The sequence below is a fragment of the Prunus mume genome, linkage group LG4 (assembly GCF_029339155.1).
Source record: "Prunus mume cultivar Tortuosa linkage group LG4, ASM2933915v1, whole genome shotgun sequence".
Classification (NCBI taxonomy): domain Eukaryota; kingdom Viridiplantae; phylum Streptophyta; class Magnoliopsida; order Rosales; family Rosaceae; genus Prunus; species Prunus mume.
Window position 1 is genome coordinate 22,854,486 of NC_142701.1, and position 14,023 is coordinate 22,868,508.

At 37.6% G+C, this 14,023-nt stretch overlaps 2 protein-coding genes and 1 pseudogene across 3 annotated transcripts; all 3 read left to right on the top strand.

Annotated features, from left to right (window-relative positions):
- Window positions 1–1,624: 1,624 nt before the first annotated feature.
- Window positions 1,625–5,881, top strand: LOC103329308 (cellulose synthase-like protein B4). 2 transcript variants are annotated; one of them, XM_008231758.3, is made up of 9 exons: window positions 1,629–1,966; window positions 2,148–2,478; window positions 2,726–2,851; window positions 3,583–3,699; window positions 3,806–4,021; window positions 4,136–4,235; window positions 4,323–4,504; window positions 4,639–4,989; window positions 5,187–5,881. In XM_008231758.3, the coding sequence occupies exons 1-9, from the start codon at window positions 1,710–1,712 to the stop codon at window positions 5,730–5,732; spliced, it is 2,226 nt and encodes a 741-aa protein (XP_008229980.2). In that variant the 5' UTR covers window positions 1,629–1,709; the 3' UTR covers window positions 5,733–5,881. The 2 variants fall into 2 exon arrangements, with proteins under 2 accessions (XP_088906200.1, XP_008229980.2); XM_089050074.1 differs by having other exon boundaries at window positions 1,625–1,966; window positions 4,136–4,504.
- Window positions 5,882–6,967: 1,086 nt separating this feature from the next.
- LOC107880930 (cellulose synthase-like protein H2) lies at window positions 6,968–9,036 on the top strand (annotated as a pseudogene).
- Window positions 9,037–9,325: 289 nt separating this feature from the next.
- Window positions 9,326–13,180, top strand: LOC103329309 (cellulose synthase-like protein H1). The gene is made up of 9 exons (XM_089050075.1): window positions 9,326–9,621; window positions 9,711–10,035; window positions 10,181–10,306; window positions 10,401–10,520; window positions 10,679–10,891; window positions 11,167–11,272; window positions 11,376–11,557; window positions 11,863–12,213; window positions 12,427–13,180. Exons 1-9 carry the CDS (start codon window positions 9,362–9,364, stop codon window positions 13,003–13,005), a joined length of 2,262 nt encoding a protein of 753 aa, XP_088906201.1. The 5' UTR covers window positions 9,326–9,361; the 3' UTR covers window positions 13,006–13,180.
- The last annotated feature ends 843 nt before the right edge of the window (window positions 13,181–14,023 follow it).

Sequence of the window (14,023 nt, forward strand, 5' to 3'; positions counted from 1 at the left end):
TAAATTTAGGACACGAACAATAATGTCATTCTAAAAATACTCGGCTTATAAAATGGCAATACAAATTACCTGTATAGCATATTCAGTACGTTATATAATTGGATCAAAATGTAAGAGCACTTCCAGAAGGCTGTTGCCCGAGCAGGAGGGGCCCCAAGCCCCAGGCAGAGGTTCCAGCTCGCAAATGCCGTTCGGGCAACTGGTGGGCTCCAGAAGCCTGAGCAGGCACGAAGACAAGAATAATATGAGCTGTTGCCTGGGTTTGTTGACATCAGCAACGAAAAAAATTTGAAAAAATAGAAGAAAAAAAACTAAGAATTTCATAATTCTTTTTAATAAATACTTAGTCAAATTCTTCAATTTTCACACTAAAACTCTATACAAATTCTTTTCATCATATCTCATGTGAATAGTAGTTCTTTCTTAGGTCGTGTGATAGGTGAAAACACAACAAAGTCTTTTACAATGACTATTACTATTCACATGAATAATAATAGCCCTTACCCTTACATATCTCACACGCTACAATCATATACCAATAATTTCTTCATACCAATAATGTAATGATACGTACAGTTAGGCATTTGCAGAGCTCAAATCAAGTACGCTCTCTTCTTTCAAATGAAATAACATCATGACGTCAGGACTGACGTCGGGCTCTCCCTCTGGTCTGCTACACACTTTTATTATATAGTCTGAAATTAAAAAAAAGTAAATTTAAGTTTTAAAACAAAGAGAGTGGGAGTGGCAGAACAAAAATCTTATTGGATTTGCATAAAACTGTTGATCGCATTCGAAGGCTCCAACTCCATCTCTGCATTTCGCAGCAAAAGTTGAAAATGGAAGACAGATAATATTTATCTGTTAGTAAATTTATAATTTTATATATCTCATCTCCCCAATATCTGTATATATCTTCCCTTGTGATCAATCACTGCCATTCTCATCAGTCTCTATCTATTTTTCATGTCAGAAGTCAGAACATGAACACTGAGAATCCAGCCAACCTCACAGGTTGGCTAGAGTTATCCCAAGATGGGTAAAGACAAATTAATTAAGTAGATAATTAGGTAAAGGGCATGCTTAATTTCTCAGTTTATCGGGCCATTATCAGTCATCTTATTTATCTCTTGTTGCTCAGATGGATAAATATGGAAAGCATTCCTTTATTTATTTTTTTCATGGAAGGTCCATTTCAGACTTTAAATTAGGACATTGGTAGTGGTTATATATCTTTATCATTTTTTTAGGGCAATGATTTCTCCACTCCTATTTTATCCACTTACACTCCTTTTTTAGTTATAAAAAAAGAGTGTAAGTGGATAAAATAGGAGAAAAAGGAGTGGGGAAATCACCACTCTTTAGGCTGGCGCAGAGCCTCGTACTCAGAGTCAGCATATGCAGTCATCCATCATGACTTGAGAGAAAAGAGAAGGAAAAGACATGGCATCAAATTAATTAGTAATTATAAATCCTTTCTTCTGCAATTCTTATTTTATGATTGTTTTATGGGGAAGAAGTAGCAAAATGAAACTTTTCACCACATTAGAATATAATCAGGTGTTGAGACTGATTATATACATGTTTAGAATAAACAAGCAAGCACAAATTAGACCTACTGCACGACTATAAATACTCACCAGCAAAATAAGCGTTGAGGCTGCAGAAAACTCAAACACCCTCACCTCACTGCATTAGGTTACATTCCAATGGCCAACTCAAACTCTTCCCCTCTCTATGAAAGGTTGGAGCACAAAAACACCATGCACAAAGTCATGGAGTTTATAATCTTGTTCCTCCTCCTTTCACTCCTCGTTTATCGTCTCCTCTCTTTTAGCAACCATGGTTTTGCTTGGCTCGTTGCATTCCTGTGTGAGCTCTGGTTTACACTCTACTGGGTAATCACCATCAGCAACAAATGGAGTTTTGTGGAATATAAAACATACCCCGACCGTCTCTTACAACGGTAATACCATTTCACATCTCATTTTGTGGTTCAGATTCACAGTTTGACTGAGAACATAAACATCTTAAGTTGTGATCAGCCAATCTTGTAACATATATCTTATGTTATCAGACAGTCTAATAAAACAACATTTTTCGTAACTTGGATATCATAACTTTTGTTTTGTGTTATATATGTGTAGGGTGGCTGAGCATGAGCTTCCCCCAGTGGACATGTTTGTGACCACAGCAGACTCAGAGCTGGAACCACCTATCATTACCATAAACACTGTGCTTTCTCTGTTGGCTGTGGATTACCCAACAGACAAACTAGCTTGCTATGTGTCGGATGATGGTTGTTCCCCTCTCACCTTCTACTCGCTTGTGGAAGCATCAAAGTTTGCCAAGCTTTGGGTTCCATTTTGCAAAAAGTACAATGTTCAAGTTAGAGCTCCTTTCAGATACTTCAATAATGCTGCCATACCTTCCAGTAAGAACGCAGGGGAATTCAAGCAAGAATGGAAAACGATGAAGGTGATAGTGCAGTCTTTTATTTTTTATTTTGAAAAATATACCAAATATTTTGTTAAAAATATTCAAGTGCAAATGTTTGCAATGTAGACTGTAGCGCGTTTCAAACCCTCAGCAGCATTATGTACACAGTAGTTTTGAACATCCAATATCGAGGGTTTGAACATTTCTACATTGCAAACATATATATATAAACCGGTCTAATAGTGTAATCTGTGATGACAAATGTTCTTGTTTTCTTGTTTTGTAGGATGAATATATGCAGCTTAACCGCAAAATTGAGGATGCTGTTGGCAAATCTATTCCATTTGATCTTAGCGAAGACTTTTCACTTTTCTCAAATATAGAACGCAATAATCATCCAACAATATTTAAGGTAAGCACTGTAAACACTGACTCGTACAGACAGATTCGCAGTCTCAATTATTCACTTCTCAGCCTCTCTTAAAGTTGTCTTCTCAAACCTACCTTTTTAGTTGGAAGAAAGATTTCAATGAAACGGGATAATATTGTTTGACTGGTTATTTCAATGTGAATAGATTTCAATGAAACGGGATAAGATTTCAATGTGAATGTCCTAGAGCCAAAAAACCTGACCTGACCCCAGCCCATACAGTACGGTTTTGTCCTAGAGCAAAAAGACTTACATGAACCAATTTGACTGGTTATTTTTACTCTCCACCAAAAACAAGCATTAATTATAATTAGCCCATGAAAAATAATTAACAAATTAAGCACTCCACTTTTGGGGTGGAGTGCTTTCTGTCCATGATGTTTAAGAGATTGTTTTTTATCTTCATTTTCTTGAAATCCCGGTCATTGTAGGAATATGGGTCTTCCTCATTTGTAATTTCATGTGAACTGGGATTCAAGATGTATATTTGTTCTCACCGTCTTGTAATACTTGTGCATAGTTGGTTATGATTTTACAGTTTATGCATTGCAAGAACCTCGATATAGGGCTGAATTCTTACTGATGAATTCTGAGTTTTTCCCTTAATTTCAATTGGATCTCCACTGTTTCGCAAAAAAATTAAAAAATTAAGCGCTCTAAAACCAGCTTAATTAGAAGCTCATTAGCTAGATTTTTTAAATTTATTTTTGAAGGTGGTGCTGGACAAGGAGGAAGGTCATTCAAATGGACTGCCCCATTTGGTCTATATATCCAGAGAAAAGCGGCCAAAACATCCACATCATTCCAAAGCCGGGGCCATGAATGTTTTGGTATGAATTATTTCATATATTTCTCATCATCTTAATTAATTAATTAATTAATTATATTTTAACTAATTAATTGTTTATATATATATATATATATATGTTGGTGCAGACCAGAGTGTCTGGGTTAATGACAAATGCCCCCTTCATGCTGAACGTAGACTGTGACATGTTTGCAAACAACCCAAGCGTTGTTCTTCATGCAATGTGCATACTGCTTGGATCCAATGAGAACCAAAATGAAATTGCATTTGCTCAATTTCCACAAATCTTCTATGACGGGCTCAAGGACGACCCTTTTGGAAATCAGATGGCAGTCATTTGGAAGGTACAGCTTAAAGCAAAATGCTAATTAGTTTAGTATCTTAATCACTAATTAATTACTGGTTAATTCTAATGATTTACTAACGATGAACTACCTTTTTTTTTCTTTTTTTTATAGTACATGGGGCATGGGATTCAAGGAATCCAGGGAATATTTTATGCTGGAACAGGATGTTTTCACAGAAGACAAGTCATCTATGGTCTGTCCCCTAATAATGGTAACCAAATCAAATATCCAATCCTTCTTCCATTCCATGTGTGTGTGTGTGTGTATATATATCTCTTAGGTTGTTTATTTGTGGCAGGAAAATTAGGCAACCAAGAATTACTTAAAACCTTTGGAAATTCAAAGGAACTCACCAAATCAGCTGCTGATGCTTTGAGAGGGGAGACAAAATGTCCAAGCATGCTTTTGAAATCTATTGAGGCTGCTGCATACCAAGTTGCAAGTTGTGAATACGAATATGGCACCAATTGGGGTAGAAAGGTATGCCGGTGTGAAATTCGGATTCTCTGCTCATATTTTTTTCACTTTTAAATACCAACTAGCTTTTAATCTAATGAAATTTAAAACACAATGAGTCCAAAATGTTTTTTTTGTTTTTGTTTTTTTCTGTGTAGGTGGGGTGGATGTATGGATCAACAACTGAAGATATCCTCACTGGGCTTTCAATCCACAACAGAGGTTGGAAATCTATATTTTGTACACCAGACCAACCTGCCTTTCTGGGTTGCACCCCAACAGGTGGGCCTGCTTCCATGACCCAACAGAAAAGGTGGGCCACAGGCCTGCTTGAAGTGCTGCTCAGTAAAAATTGCCCCATATTTGGTACTGTATTTGCTCACCTCCAATTTAGGCAGTGCTTGGCCTACCTCTGGATATTTACGTGGGGCCTACGGTCACTTCCTGAGACATGCTATGCTGCTCTACCAGCTTATAGCATCATTACCAACACACATATCTTCCCCAAGGTGAGCATGAATTATGAATTCATAGAAAATCAATAAAATTTGATGAGGGTAAAAAAAATATAGGTTCTCAATCCCTCTACATAAACAAACTTTTTTCCTAAGTATAATATATTTGAGTTTACGTATCTCGTAATCTCATATATTTTATGTCATGTGTGATAGTTGAGATAATCAATAGCTCTTGAAAATTGATGCAGGACCAAGAATTGGCTTACTTTATACCAATAACTCTATTTGTCACGACCAATATGTACAATATATCACAGTATATTCAAAGCGGTCTATCAATCCGAGCATGGTGGAACAACCAAAAAATGGGAAGAATAACCACAATGAGTGCTTGGTTATTTGGAGTTTTTGGTATCGTCCTCAAACTCTCAGGCATATCAGAGACAGTGTTTGAAGTAACAAAAAAGGACCAATCTTCTTCAACTGAGAAAGGCACTGAAGAAGAAGAAGCAAGCAGATTCACCTTTGACAAGTCCCCAATGTTTGTGCCTCCCACTGCCGTTTTGCTGCTGCACTTAACCGCCTTGGCTTCTGCTCTGTTTGGGCTGCAGCCACCAGCTCATGATGGGGTCGGGTCAGGCCGATTAGAGGTTGCAGGCAGTGTGTGCTTGGTGCTCTGCCTCTGGCCATTTTTGAAAGGGTTGTTTGGTTCTGGGAAATATGGAATTCCCTTGTCCACCATTTTTAAGTCTGCTGGGCTCACACTCATGTTCTGCACCTTGTGCAGAAGTTAATTTTGCAAAGGGTACAATATGTTTTTCAACTTTATGCATTTGGACTAAAACTGGCAAGCATAAGTATAACGAGATCTGATTGTAAAACTGGCAAGCGTGTTCTGCATTTGATAACATCGATCTAAGTCATACAATTTCCTAGAGAAAAACTAAATCAGAAACATAAACAAAAGGGCCTACAATCTTATGCTATTTTTTTAAAATGGCATTATCATGTGTTAGGTCATCGTGAGCCTCAAAAACTCAAGCTGCTAGAGAATGAGTTGATAACGTGTATCAAGCTTGCACCATGCACGTGAAGAGGTAAACCAATAGGAGGAGAGAGACAAACATATAGGTGTAGCCCCATCATACATCTTGCAAGCCAACAAAGAAATAGGGAACATAAATTGAGCTGAGAGTCACTCATAAATTGAACTGAGGTTAGACAACTTCTAACCTCGAAAAACTTGAGCAGTGAGAGAGTGGCCCAACAATGGATATCAAACTTAGATGGTAAACTTGCACCAAGCACGTGTATATGCAATATGTCAATTGGGCTGCAGCTAGCCTTGATCTGTTTGAAGGTGCTGATACCTGATGTGATACCGTATGTCTATATATACTCACTCAGTTGGCACTGGCCACCATAGACTGAAAATCTCATCCGCACCACCTCTATCTGTCTCCAAATACCTAATTCTCAATCTCTTCCTCTATGTTAAAAAAAACCCCTTAAAATTAGCACACTACAAGAGCCCAGGAAATTGCAATTTTGTTCCTCTTCATCTGTCTCCTTGTTTATCGTCTCCTCTCCCTCACTGACCATGGTTTTGTCTGGCTTCTTGCCTTCCTGTGTGAGTCTTGGTTTGCCTTCAATTGGGTTCTCACCCTCAACACCCAATGGACCACTGTTGAATACAAAACTTACCCTCAAAACCTCCTGCAACAGTATGTCACTTATATCTTTTTATACTTGTACATATATATATATATATATATATATACAGAAATTCTCCTATGCGGACATCCGGAAGTTATTATCGTGCAGAGCCATGTATTTTGTATTACCTCTCTGCTTTTGTATGTTTACTGATAGCATCCGCACGATAATAACGTGCGGACATCCAGATAAGAGAATGGACAAAAATGAAGATAGAATTTGGCCTTATGCCTCCTGCAACAGTATGTCACTTATATCTTTTTATACTTGTACATATATTATATAGTGCTAATCCAATTGGGTTTCTACAAGAATGGACAAAAATGAAGGTAAAATTTGGCCTTATGCCTGTTTAAATTTGTATATATCCGAATTTAGTGAGCATCAGACAAAAGGTTCAAGATATCTGGCTAAGCTATCCTCATGCTCGTGGTACAATCTTTGTATGTCATCTTGGATTTTGTAGGAAGAGTATCAAAAGCTCTGCCAAAAAATTGAAGTTGCTGTCCAAAATTTGTCAACCCTTGATTTTTCTGCTCTCTCTCTCTCTCTCTCTCTCTGTTTGAGAGATTGTCTTTTCAATCACTAATTTGGATCAATTTTGCACAGGTAATATGGGAGAACAAAGAAAGGCTTTCTAATGCCAGTGCCAGATTTAGTTTATGTAGCCAGGGAGAAGCGTCCAAATCATTCACACCATTACAAAGCTGGCGCCATGAATGCTTTGGTGAGAATTTCCTTTCAGCCAAATAATACCATAGTATTTCATGTTGAATAAATTCTAGCAATAAGTTTATCAGAAATACCCTGATTTTACCAAGTGACCAACTTTTGAGTTTTATTATGTATAGACCAGGGTCTCTGGGGTGATGACAAATGCTCCATTTATGCCAACCAAACTGGACAAGCTGGGAGACAAGACTTGCTTGAACAAGCTAACAGCAACGTAATGTTAGCTTAAAAAACCTTAAATAAACCTTTTGTGCTCTCGTGACTGATGAAAATGAAAAAGATTTGTAGGGTTTACAGTCACACCGACAGACTCAAGATTTTGAGCATGTGAGTTTGGTGGACTGTGGTGGTCCAAAGACTTTGTCCATGATGGGACATAGTTGGATTATGAGACATTAATTGAGTTATGTGGGGGCAAAAGAGTACTAACATTGGTGGACCTAAGACTTTGTCCATGAGGGAGCATAATTGCATTATGTGAGTTTAATTGAGTTGTGTGGGGGCAAAGATTACTAACTAACAAGTTACTCATTAGTTGTATAAAATGAATCTAGACTATAATATTAGTAAGTAAATACATTTGTTACTATATGACTGTCACACCGAAACATTACTCGCCAAAATGGAATTTGAAGTAATTTTGACGTAGTTGGGCTGACTCATTTCAGGTAGGTTGGGTTTATGGGTCAGTCACAGAAGATACCCTAACTGGGATGAAGATCCATGCAAGAGGCTGGAAGTCTATCTTATGATTGCCAGACCCACCAGGCTTTATGGGCTCTGCACCCTCATCTTCTCATGTTATGTTGACCCAAAGGAAGAGATGGGTCACAGGCCTCCTAGAAATTTTGTTCAGCAAAAATAGTCCCGTCTTTGCTGCCCTCTAGGCTAAGTTGGAGTTTAGGCAGTGCTTGCCCTACACGACGGTGCTAATTCGGAGCCTAAATTCCGTTCCTGATCTATGCTATACTATACTGCTAGCCTACTGTATCATTACCAACTCACATTTCTTGCCCAATGTAAAACTAAGTCATCTAGTTTATGTCATTTCAATTTGGTCAAATTATGAAGTAGTAATATACCATTTTATGACACAAATCCGTACAATAATACTAGTGTCACAAAATATGTTGACAATCATTGTTGAAAAATCAATCAAATACTATCACATTATTTTGTGAATAAAATTTGGCCTCTCGTATTCAAGTTCGGATGCTATTTTTCATGTAGATTGAAGAACCGGCTCTCATAATCTTTGTTGCCGTGTTTCTAATGAAGATTTTGTACACCCTACGTTTTTACCTGGGATTTGGCCTATCAGTCAAGCTATGGTGGAAACATATGAGAATGGCAATGGGGCCATGCGGGGAAATACCCTGTGTAACTGCATTGCTACTTGGAGTTGTAACCGTGGTGTTCAAGCTTTTGGGTATATCTGAGGTGGCATTTGAAGTCACACAAAAGGAACAATATTACTATTCAAGTGATGACCAAGAAGATGATGTCAATGCTGGTAGGTTCACTTTTGATGAGTCTCCAATATTTGTGCCGGCCACAACCCTCTTGTTTCTGCACTTCACAGCCCTGGGCATCGGCTTGTTTGGCATGCAACCACCGTCTAAGTCATATAATTTCCTACATAAAAACTAAATAAAAAAGGCTACAATCTTTTGTTATTTTTGTTCATGGTATCATGTGTTAGGACATCGTTGGTGTCAAACAACGATTAATCTTAAAAAACCTAAGCGGTTATAGAGGGAGCCAACAATGTACATCAAACTTAGATGGTAAACTTACCCCAAGCACATATATGTCGACTAGCCTTCATCTGTTTGTCAAAAGTTTTATTAATGTTGAACTGATAACAATGATTGATGCTGACGCCTGTCTGATATCATATGTGTCTATATACCCACTCAGTTGGCACTGGCCGCCTTAGACTGAAAATCTCATCCACCCCTCTATCTGTTTCGAAATGGCTAATTCTCAATCTCTTCCTCTATGTGAAAAAACACCCCTTCAAATTAACACACTACAGAGAGCCCAGGAAATTGCAATTTTGTTCCTCTTCATCTGTCTCCTTGTTTATCGTCTCCTCACCCTCACTGACCATGGTTTTGTCTGGCTTCTTGCCTTCCTGTGTGAGTCTTGGTTTACCTTCAATTGGGTTCTCACCCTCATCATCCAATGGACCCCTGTTGAATACAAAACTTACCCTCAAAACCTCTTGCAACAGTATGTCACTTCTCAATTATATATATTGATCTCTTGACCAAATTGATAACATGTTTGATTAATTAATGTTAATAAATATGCTTAATTAGGGTGCCAGAGCTTCCTGCAGTGGACATGTTTGTGACAACAGCAGATGCAGAGCTAGAGCCGCCCATCATCACAGTGAACACAGTGCTCTCTCTTCTTGCTGTAGATTATCCATCTCACAAGCTAGCTTGCTATGTTTCTGATGATGGCTGCTCACCTCTCACCCTCTACTCTCTCACTGAAGCCTCTAAATTTGCTCAGTTTTGGGTACCCTTTTGCAAAAAGTATAATATTCAAGTTAGAGCTCCATTCAGATACTTCTCTGGCAATTCCAAATTGCCAAGTGATAATCCAATCGAGTTTCTACAAGAATGGACAAAAATGAAGGTAGAATTTGGCCTTATGCCTGTTTAAATTTGTATATATCCGAACATAGTAAGCACCAAACAGAAGACAAAAGGTTCAAGATATCTGGCTAAGCCATCCTCATGCTCATGGTACAAATCTTTGTATGTCATCTTGGATTTTGTAGGATGAGTATCAAAAGCTCTGCCAAAAAATTGAAGTTGCTGTCCAAAATTTGGCAACCCTTGATTTTTCTGGAGACTATGTGGATTTTGCTGACATGGACAAAAGAAACCATCCCACCATAATCAAGGTGCTCTCTCTCTCTGTCTCTCTCTGTCTCTCTGTCTCTCTCTGTGTTCGAAGGATTGTCTTTTCAATCACTAAAATGGATAAAGTTTGCACAGGTAATATGGGAGAACAAAGAAAGACTTTCAAATAATGGGGTGCCACATTTAGTTTATGTAGCCAGGGAGAAGCGTTCAGATCAATCAAATCACCACAAAGCTGGCGCCATGAATGTTTTGGTGAGAATTTCCTTTCAGCCAAAGAAAACCAAAGTATTTCGCTTTTTAAATGTTTTAAATACACGTTGCATAAATTCTATTCTAGTAATTGCAACATAATTTTATCAGAAATACCCTGATTTTCCAAGTGACCAATTTTTGAGTTTTATTATGTATAGACCAGGGTCTCTGGTGTGATGACAAATGCTCCATTTATGTTGAACGTCGACTGCGATATGTATGCCAACAATTCAAAGATCGTTCTGTATGCGGTGTGCCTATTGCTTGGCTTCAAGCATGAAAAAGAAGGTGCATTTGTTCAGTACCCACAAATGTACTACGACACTTTGAAAGATGATCCATTTGGAAACCAACTCGTTCTCGCTCTAAAAGTGCGTATATTTACAATCACACTCGCACATTATTATATGTTTTAATTATTTGCTAAATAGGATTTCATTTATGAGTCGGATTTCACTTATGTGTCGGTTTTAACAGGACCACATTGTAGCGCTAGAATTTATACTTGTATTGATGTTGGCTTTTGTTTGAATGAAAGTCTTTCTTTGATAAAAACAAAAAATATTTTTGGATCGTTTGACCTAGACATGCATCATTGATTTAGTTAGGGACCTACCGTAATTGACTTTTGGGCTATCTTTTGTAGACATCTTGGCCAGGGTTCGCTGGGATGCAAGGACCTGTCTATGCAGGGACCGGATGTTTTCAAAGACGTAAAGTCATCTACGGCTTTTCCTTGATAGATAGAGAAGGTACCTAAAATTCCTTATAAGTAGACTCATTAATCAAAGATATAGCTTTAATTATGTGGAGTAGTTTCATATCTATACTTTGATTAATTTTCTAACTTCCAAGGAAATCTGAGGGATGTGGCATTGGATCAAGAACGGTTTGGAAATTCCACGGAGTTAATCAAATCTGCAACTCATACTTTATCAGAGAAAATTGATCATCCTCATGACCTTTCCGGTGCTGTTGAGGCAGCCAACCAAGTTGCTGGTTCTTCGTACGAGCACAATACATTGTGGGGGACAAAGGTTTGAGCAATTAAATATGTTTTCTGTTCTTATTATTATTATTGTTTTAATTTAACTATATGACTCTTGATTAGTTTAAGGGCTCGTTTGGAATTGATTATGGAGATGTCAATAATCCTCTCACTAGAATCACTTAAAATCACTAAAAGTGATTATATGGATAAGTATGTGGGAGGTACTTCTCCTCAAAAATGATTTTATGGAGAAGCATGTGACCAGAATCACTCATAAACGAGTCCTAAGTGGTTCTCTCTCTCTCTCTCTCTCTGAAGTAATTTTTACATAGTTGGGCTCATCCATTTCAGGTAGGCTGGGTTTATGGGTCAGTCACAGAAGATATCCTAACTGGGATGAAGATCCATGCAAGGGGCTGGAAGTCCATCTTATGCATGCCAGACCCACCAGGCTTTATGGGCTCTGCACCCTCATCTTCTCATGTTATGTTGACCCAAAGGAAGAGATGGGTCGCAGGCCTCCTAGAAATTTTGTTCAGCAAAAATAGTCCCATCTTTGCTACCCTCTATGCTAAGTTGGAGTTTAGGCAGTGCTTGGCCTACACGACCGTGCTAATTTGGGGCCTAAAATCCATTCCTGATCTATGCTATACTATACTGCCAGCGTACTGTATCATTACCAACTCACGTTTCTTGCCCAAGGTAAAACTAAGTCATCTATTCATGTCATTTTAATTTTGTCAAATTATGAAGTACTAATATACTAATTTATAATAACACAAATCCGTACAATAATGCTGACGTCACAAAATACGTTCACAATCATTGTTGAAAAATCAATCAAATACTATCACCTCATTTTGTGAATAAAAATTGGTATCTCATTTTCAAGTTCGAATTCTATTTTTTATGTAGGTCAAAGAACCGGCTCTCATAATCTTTGTTGCCGTGTTTCTAATGAAGATTTTGTACACCCTACGTTTTTACCTGGGATTTGGCCTATCAATCAAGCAATGGTGGAACCATGTGAGAATGGGGCCATCGGGGAAAATACCCTATCTAACTGCATCGCTATTTGGAGTTGTAACCGTGGTATTCAAGCTTTTGGGTATATCTGAGGTGGCATTTGAAGTCACACAAAAGGACCAATATTCCTCTTCAAGTGATGACCAAAAAGATGATGCCAATGCTGGTAGGTTCACTTTTGATGAGTCTCCAATATATGTGCCGGCCACAACCCTCTTGTTTGTGCACTTCACAGCCCTAGCCATGGGCTTGTTTGGGATGCAACCACGAGCTCATGGTGCGGATGGGGCGGGGCTAGGTGAGATGATGTGCTGTGTTTGGGTGGTGCTATGTTTTTGGCCATTTCTCAAAGGGTTGTTTGGGAAGGGCAAATATGGAATTCCAATGCCTACTATATTCAAATCAGCTGCCTTGGCCTTGCTTTTCATGCACTTCTGTGGAAGGATCCCTCTGCCACTGCGCCGCTGATGGACTATAGTTCCTCTTGGTTGGGCTATATGATAAAATTTCCATGTTGTTATTGTTTTTCCTAATTGTATTTTGTTTGAATAAGGAAAATACTTTCCTCCTTATCCTGTAAATAGCAGCTTCTACATTACTATCAATAGGAGTATGACGTGTGTGAATAAGTTTTTTTTTATTTTTTATAATGTTTTTGATGAATTATTTTTGTATATTTGTCAAATTGTGATTCGTAAGAAGAAGAAGTATCTCCTTAGAGGGAAGGAGGTAAGCAGTAACTTTTGAATAATTATGAAGATTAACATGAACAATAGAATTGACATCAACCCTTTTCCTTAATTATTCACTATTTCTATGATGTTTTCAGATTTTGTTAAATTTAAGTTATTTTGTATCATTCAAATATTATATACAAAATTTAAGTTATTTTGTATAATCCAAACAGCTTATTGGGTTTATTAAATGTTTGGTTTAGCCTAGTTTGCATGGCAGCATATGGAACTAGGGCAATTAACCTAACTAATGTACTATTTTCTTTCATCCTTTTCTTGTCAGCTTATGTAATAAATAAGTAGTGTTGCTAGACAAACTCTAAAATTGACTAAATACATCATATAATCTAAGTACATCTTAATATTTAAATCAAAATATAAACACCCTATTTAATTACTAAAAATACCCCTATACCCTATCAAATAACACCAAACCCAATGCCTCCTCCGCAGCTGGAGACGATTTTGTTGAAGATGTTACAGCCATTGTAAGTTGTTTTAGATTTGTTTTCCAATCTCTAGTTATTACTGGATGAATTTAAAATTAACCTACTAGAAATTCTACATTGCTCATATTCATAGTCATCTAAATCTGCTTTAGGTCCCATTACTCTTCCTTCTTCCTCCAGAACCAAATAATAAATAGAAAAACAAATAAAAAAGAAACCAAGAGAATGTTCTATGTTTGACTCAACTTTCATCCAATAAATTATTTATTTATATGAATCATCCACAACCCTTAAAGAACCCAA

Excerpts from the sequence above, each read along its gene's own strand:
- LOC103329308 (XM_089050074.1), top strand. The coding sequence starts at position 1,710 with ATGGCCAACTCAAACTCTTCCCCTCTCTATGAAAGGTTGGAGCACAAA. Across the intron at positions 2,852-3,582 it reads ATCATCCAACAATATTTAAG|GTGGTGCTGGACAAGGAGGA; the intron begins GTAAGCACTGTA and ends TTATTTTTGAAG. Across the intron at positions 3,700-3,805 it reads CCGGGGCCATGAATGTTTTG|ACCAGAGTGTCTGGGTTAAT; the intron begins GTATGAATTATT and ends ATGTTGGTGCAG.
- LOC103329309 (XM_089050075.1), top strand. The coding sequence starts at position 9,362 with ATGGCTAATTCTCAATCTCTTCCTCTATGTGAAAAAACACCCCTTCAA. Across the intron at positions 10,036-10,180 it reads AAGAATGGACAAAAATGAAG|GATGAGTATCAAAAGCTCTG; the intron begins GTAGAATTTGGC and ends TGGATTTTGTAG. Across the intron at positions 12,214-12,426 it reads ACTCACGTTTCTTGCCCAAG|GTCAAAGAACCGGCTCTCAT; the intron begins GTAAAACTAAGT and ends TTTTTTATGTAG.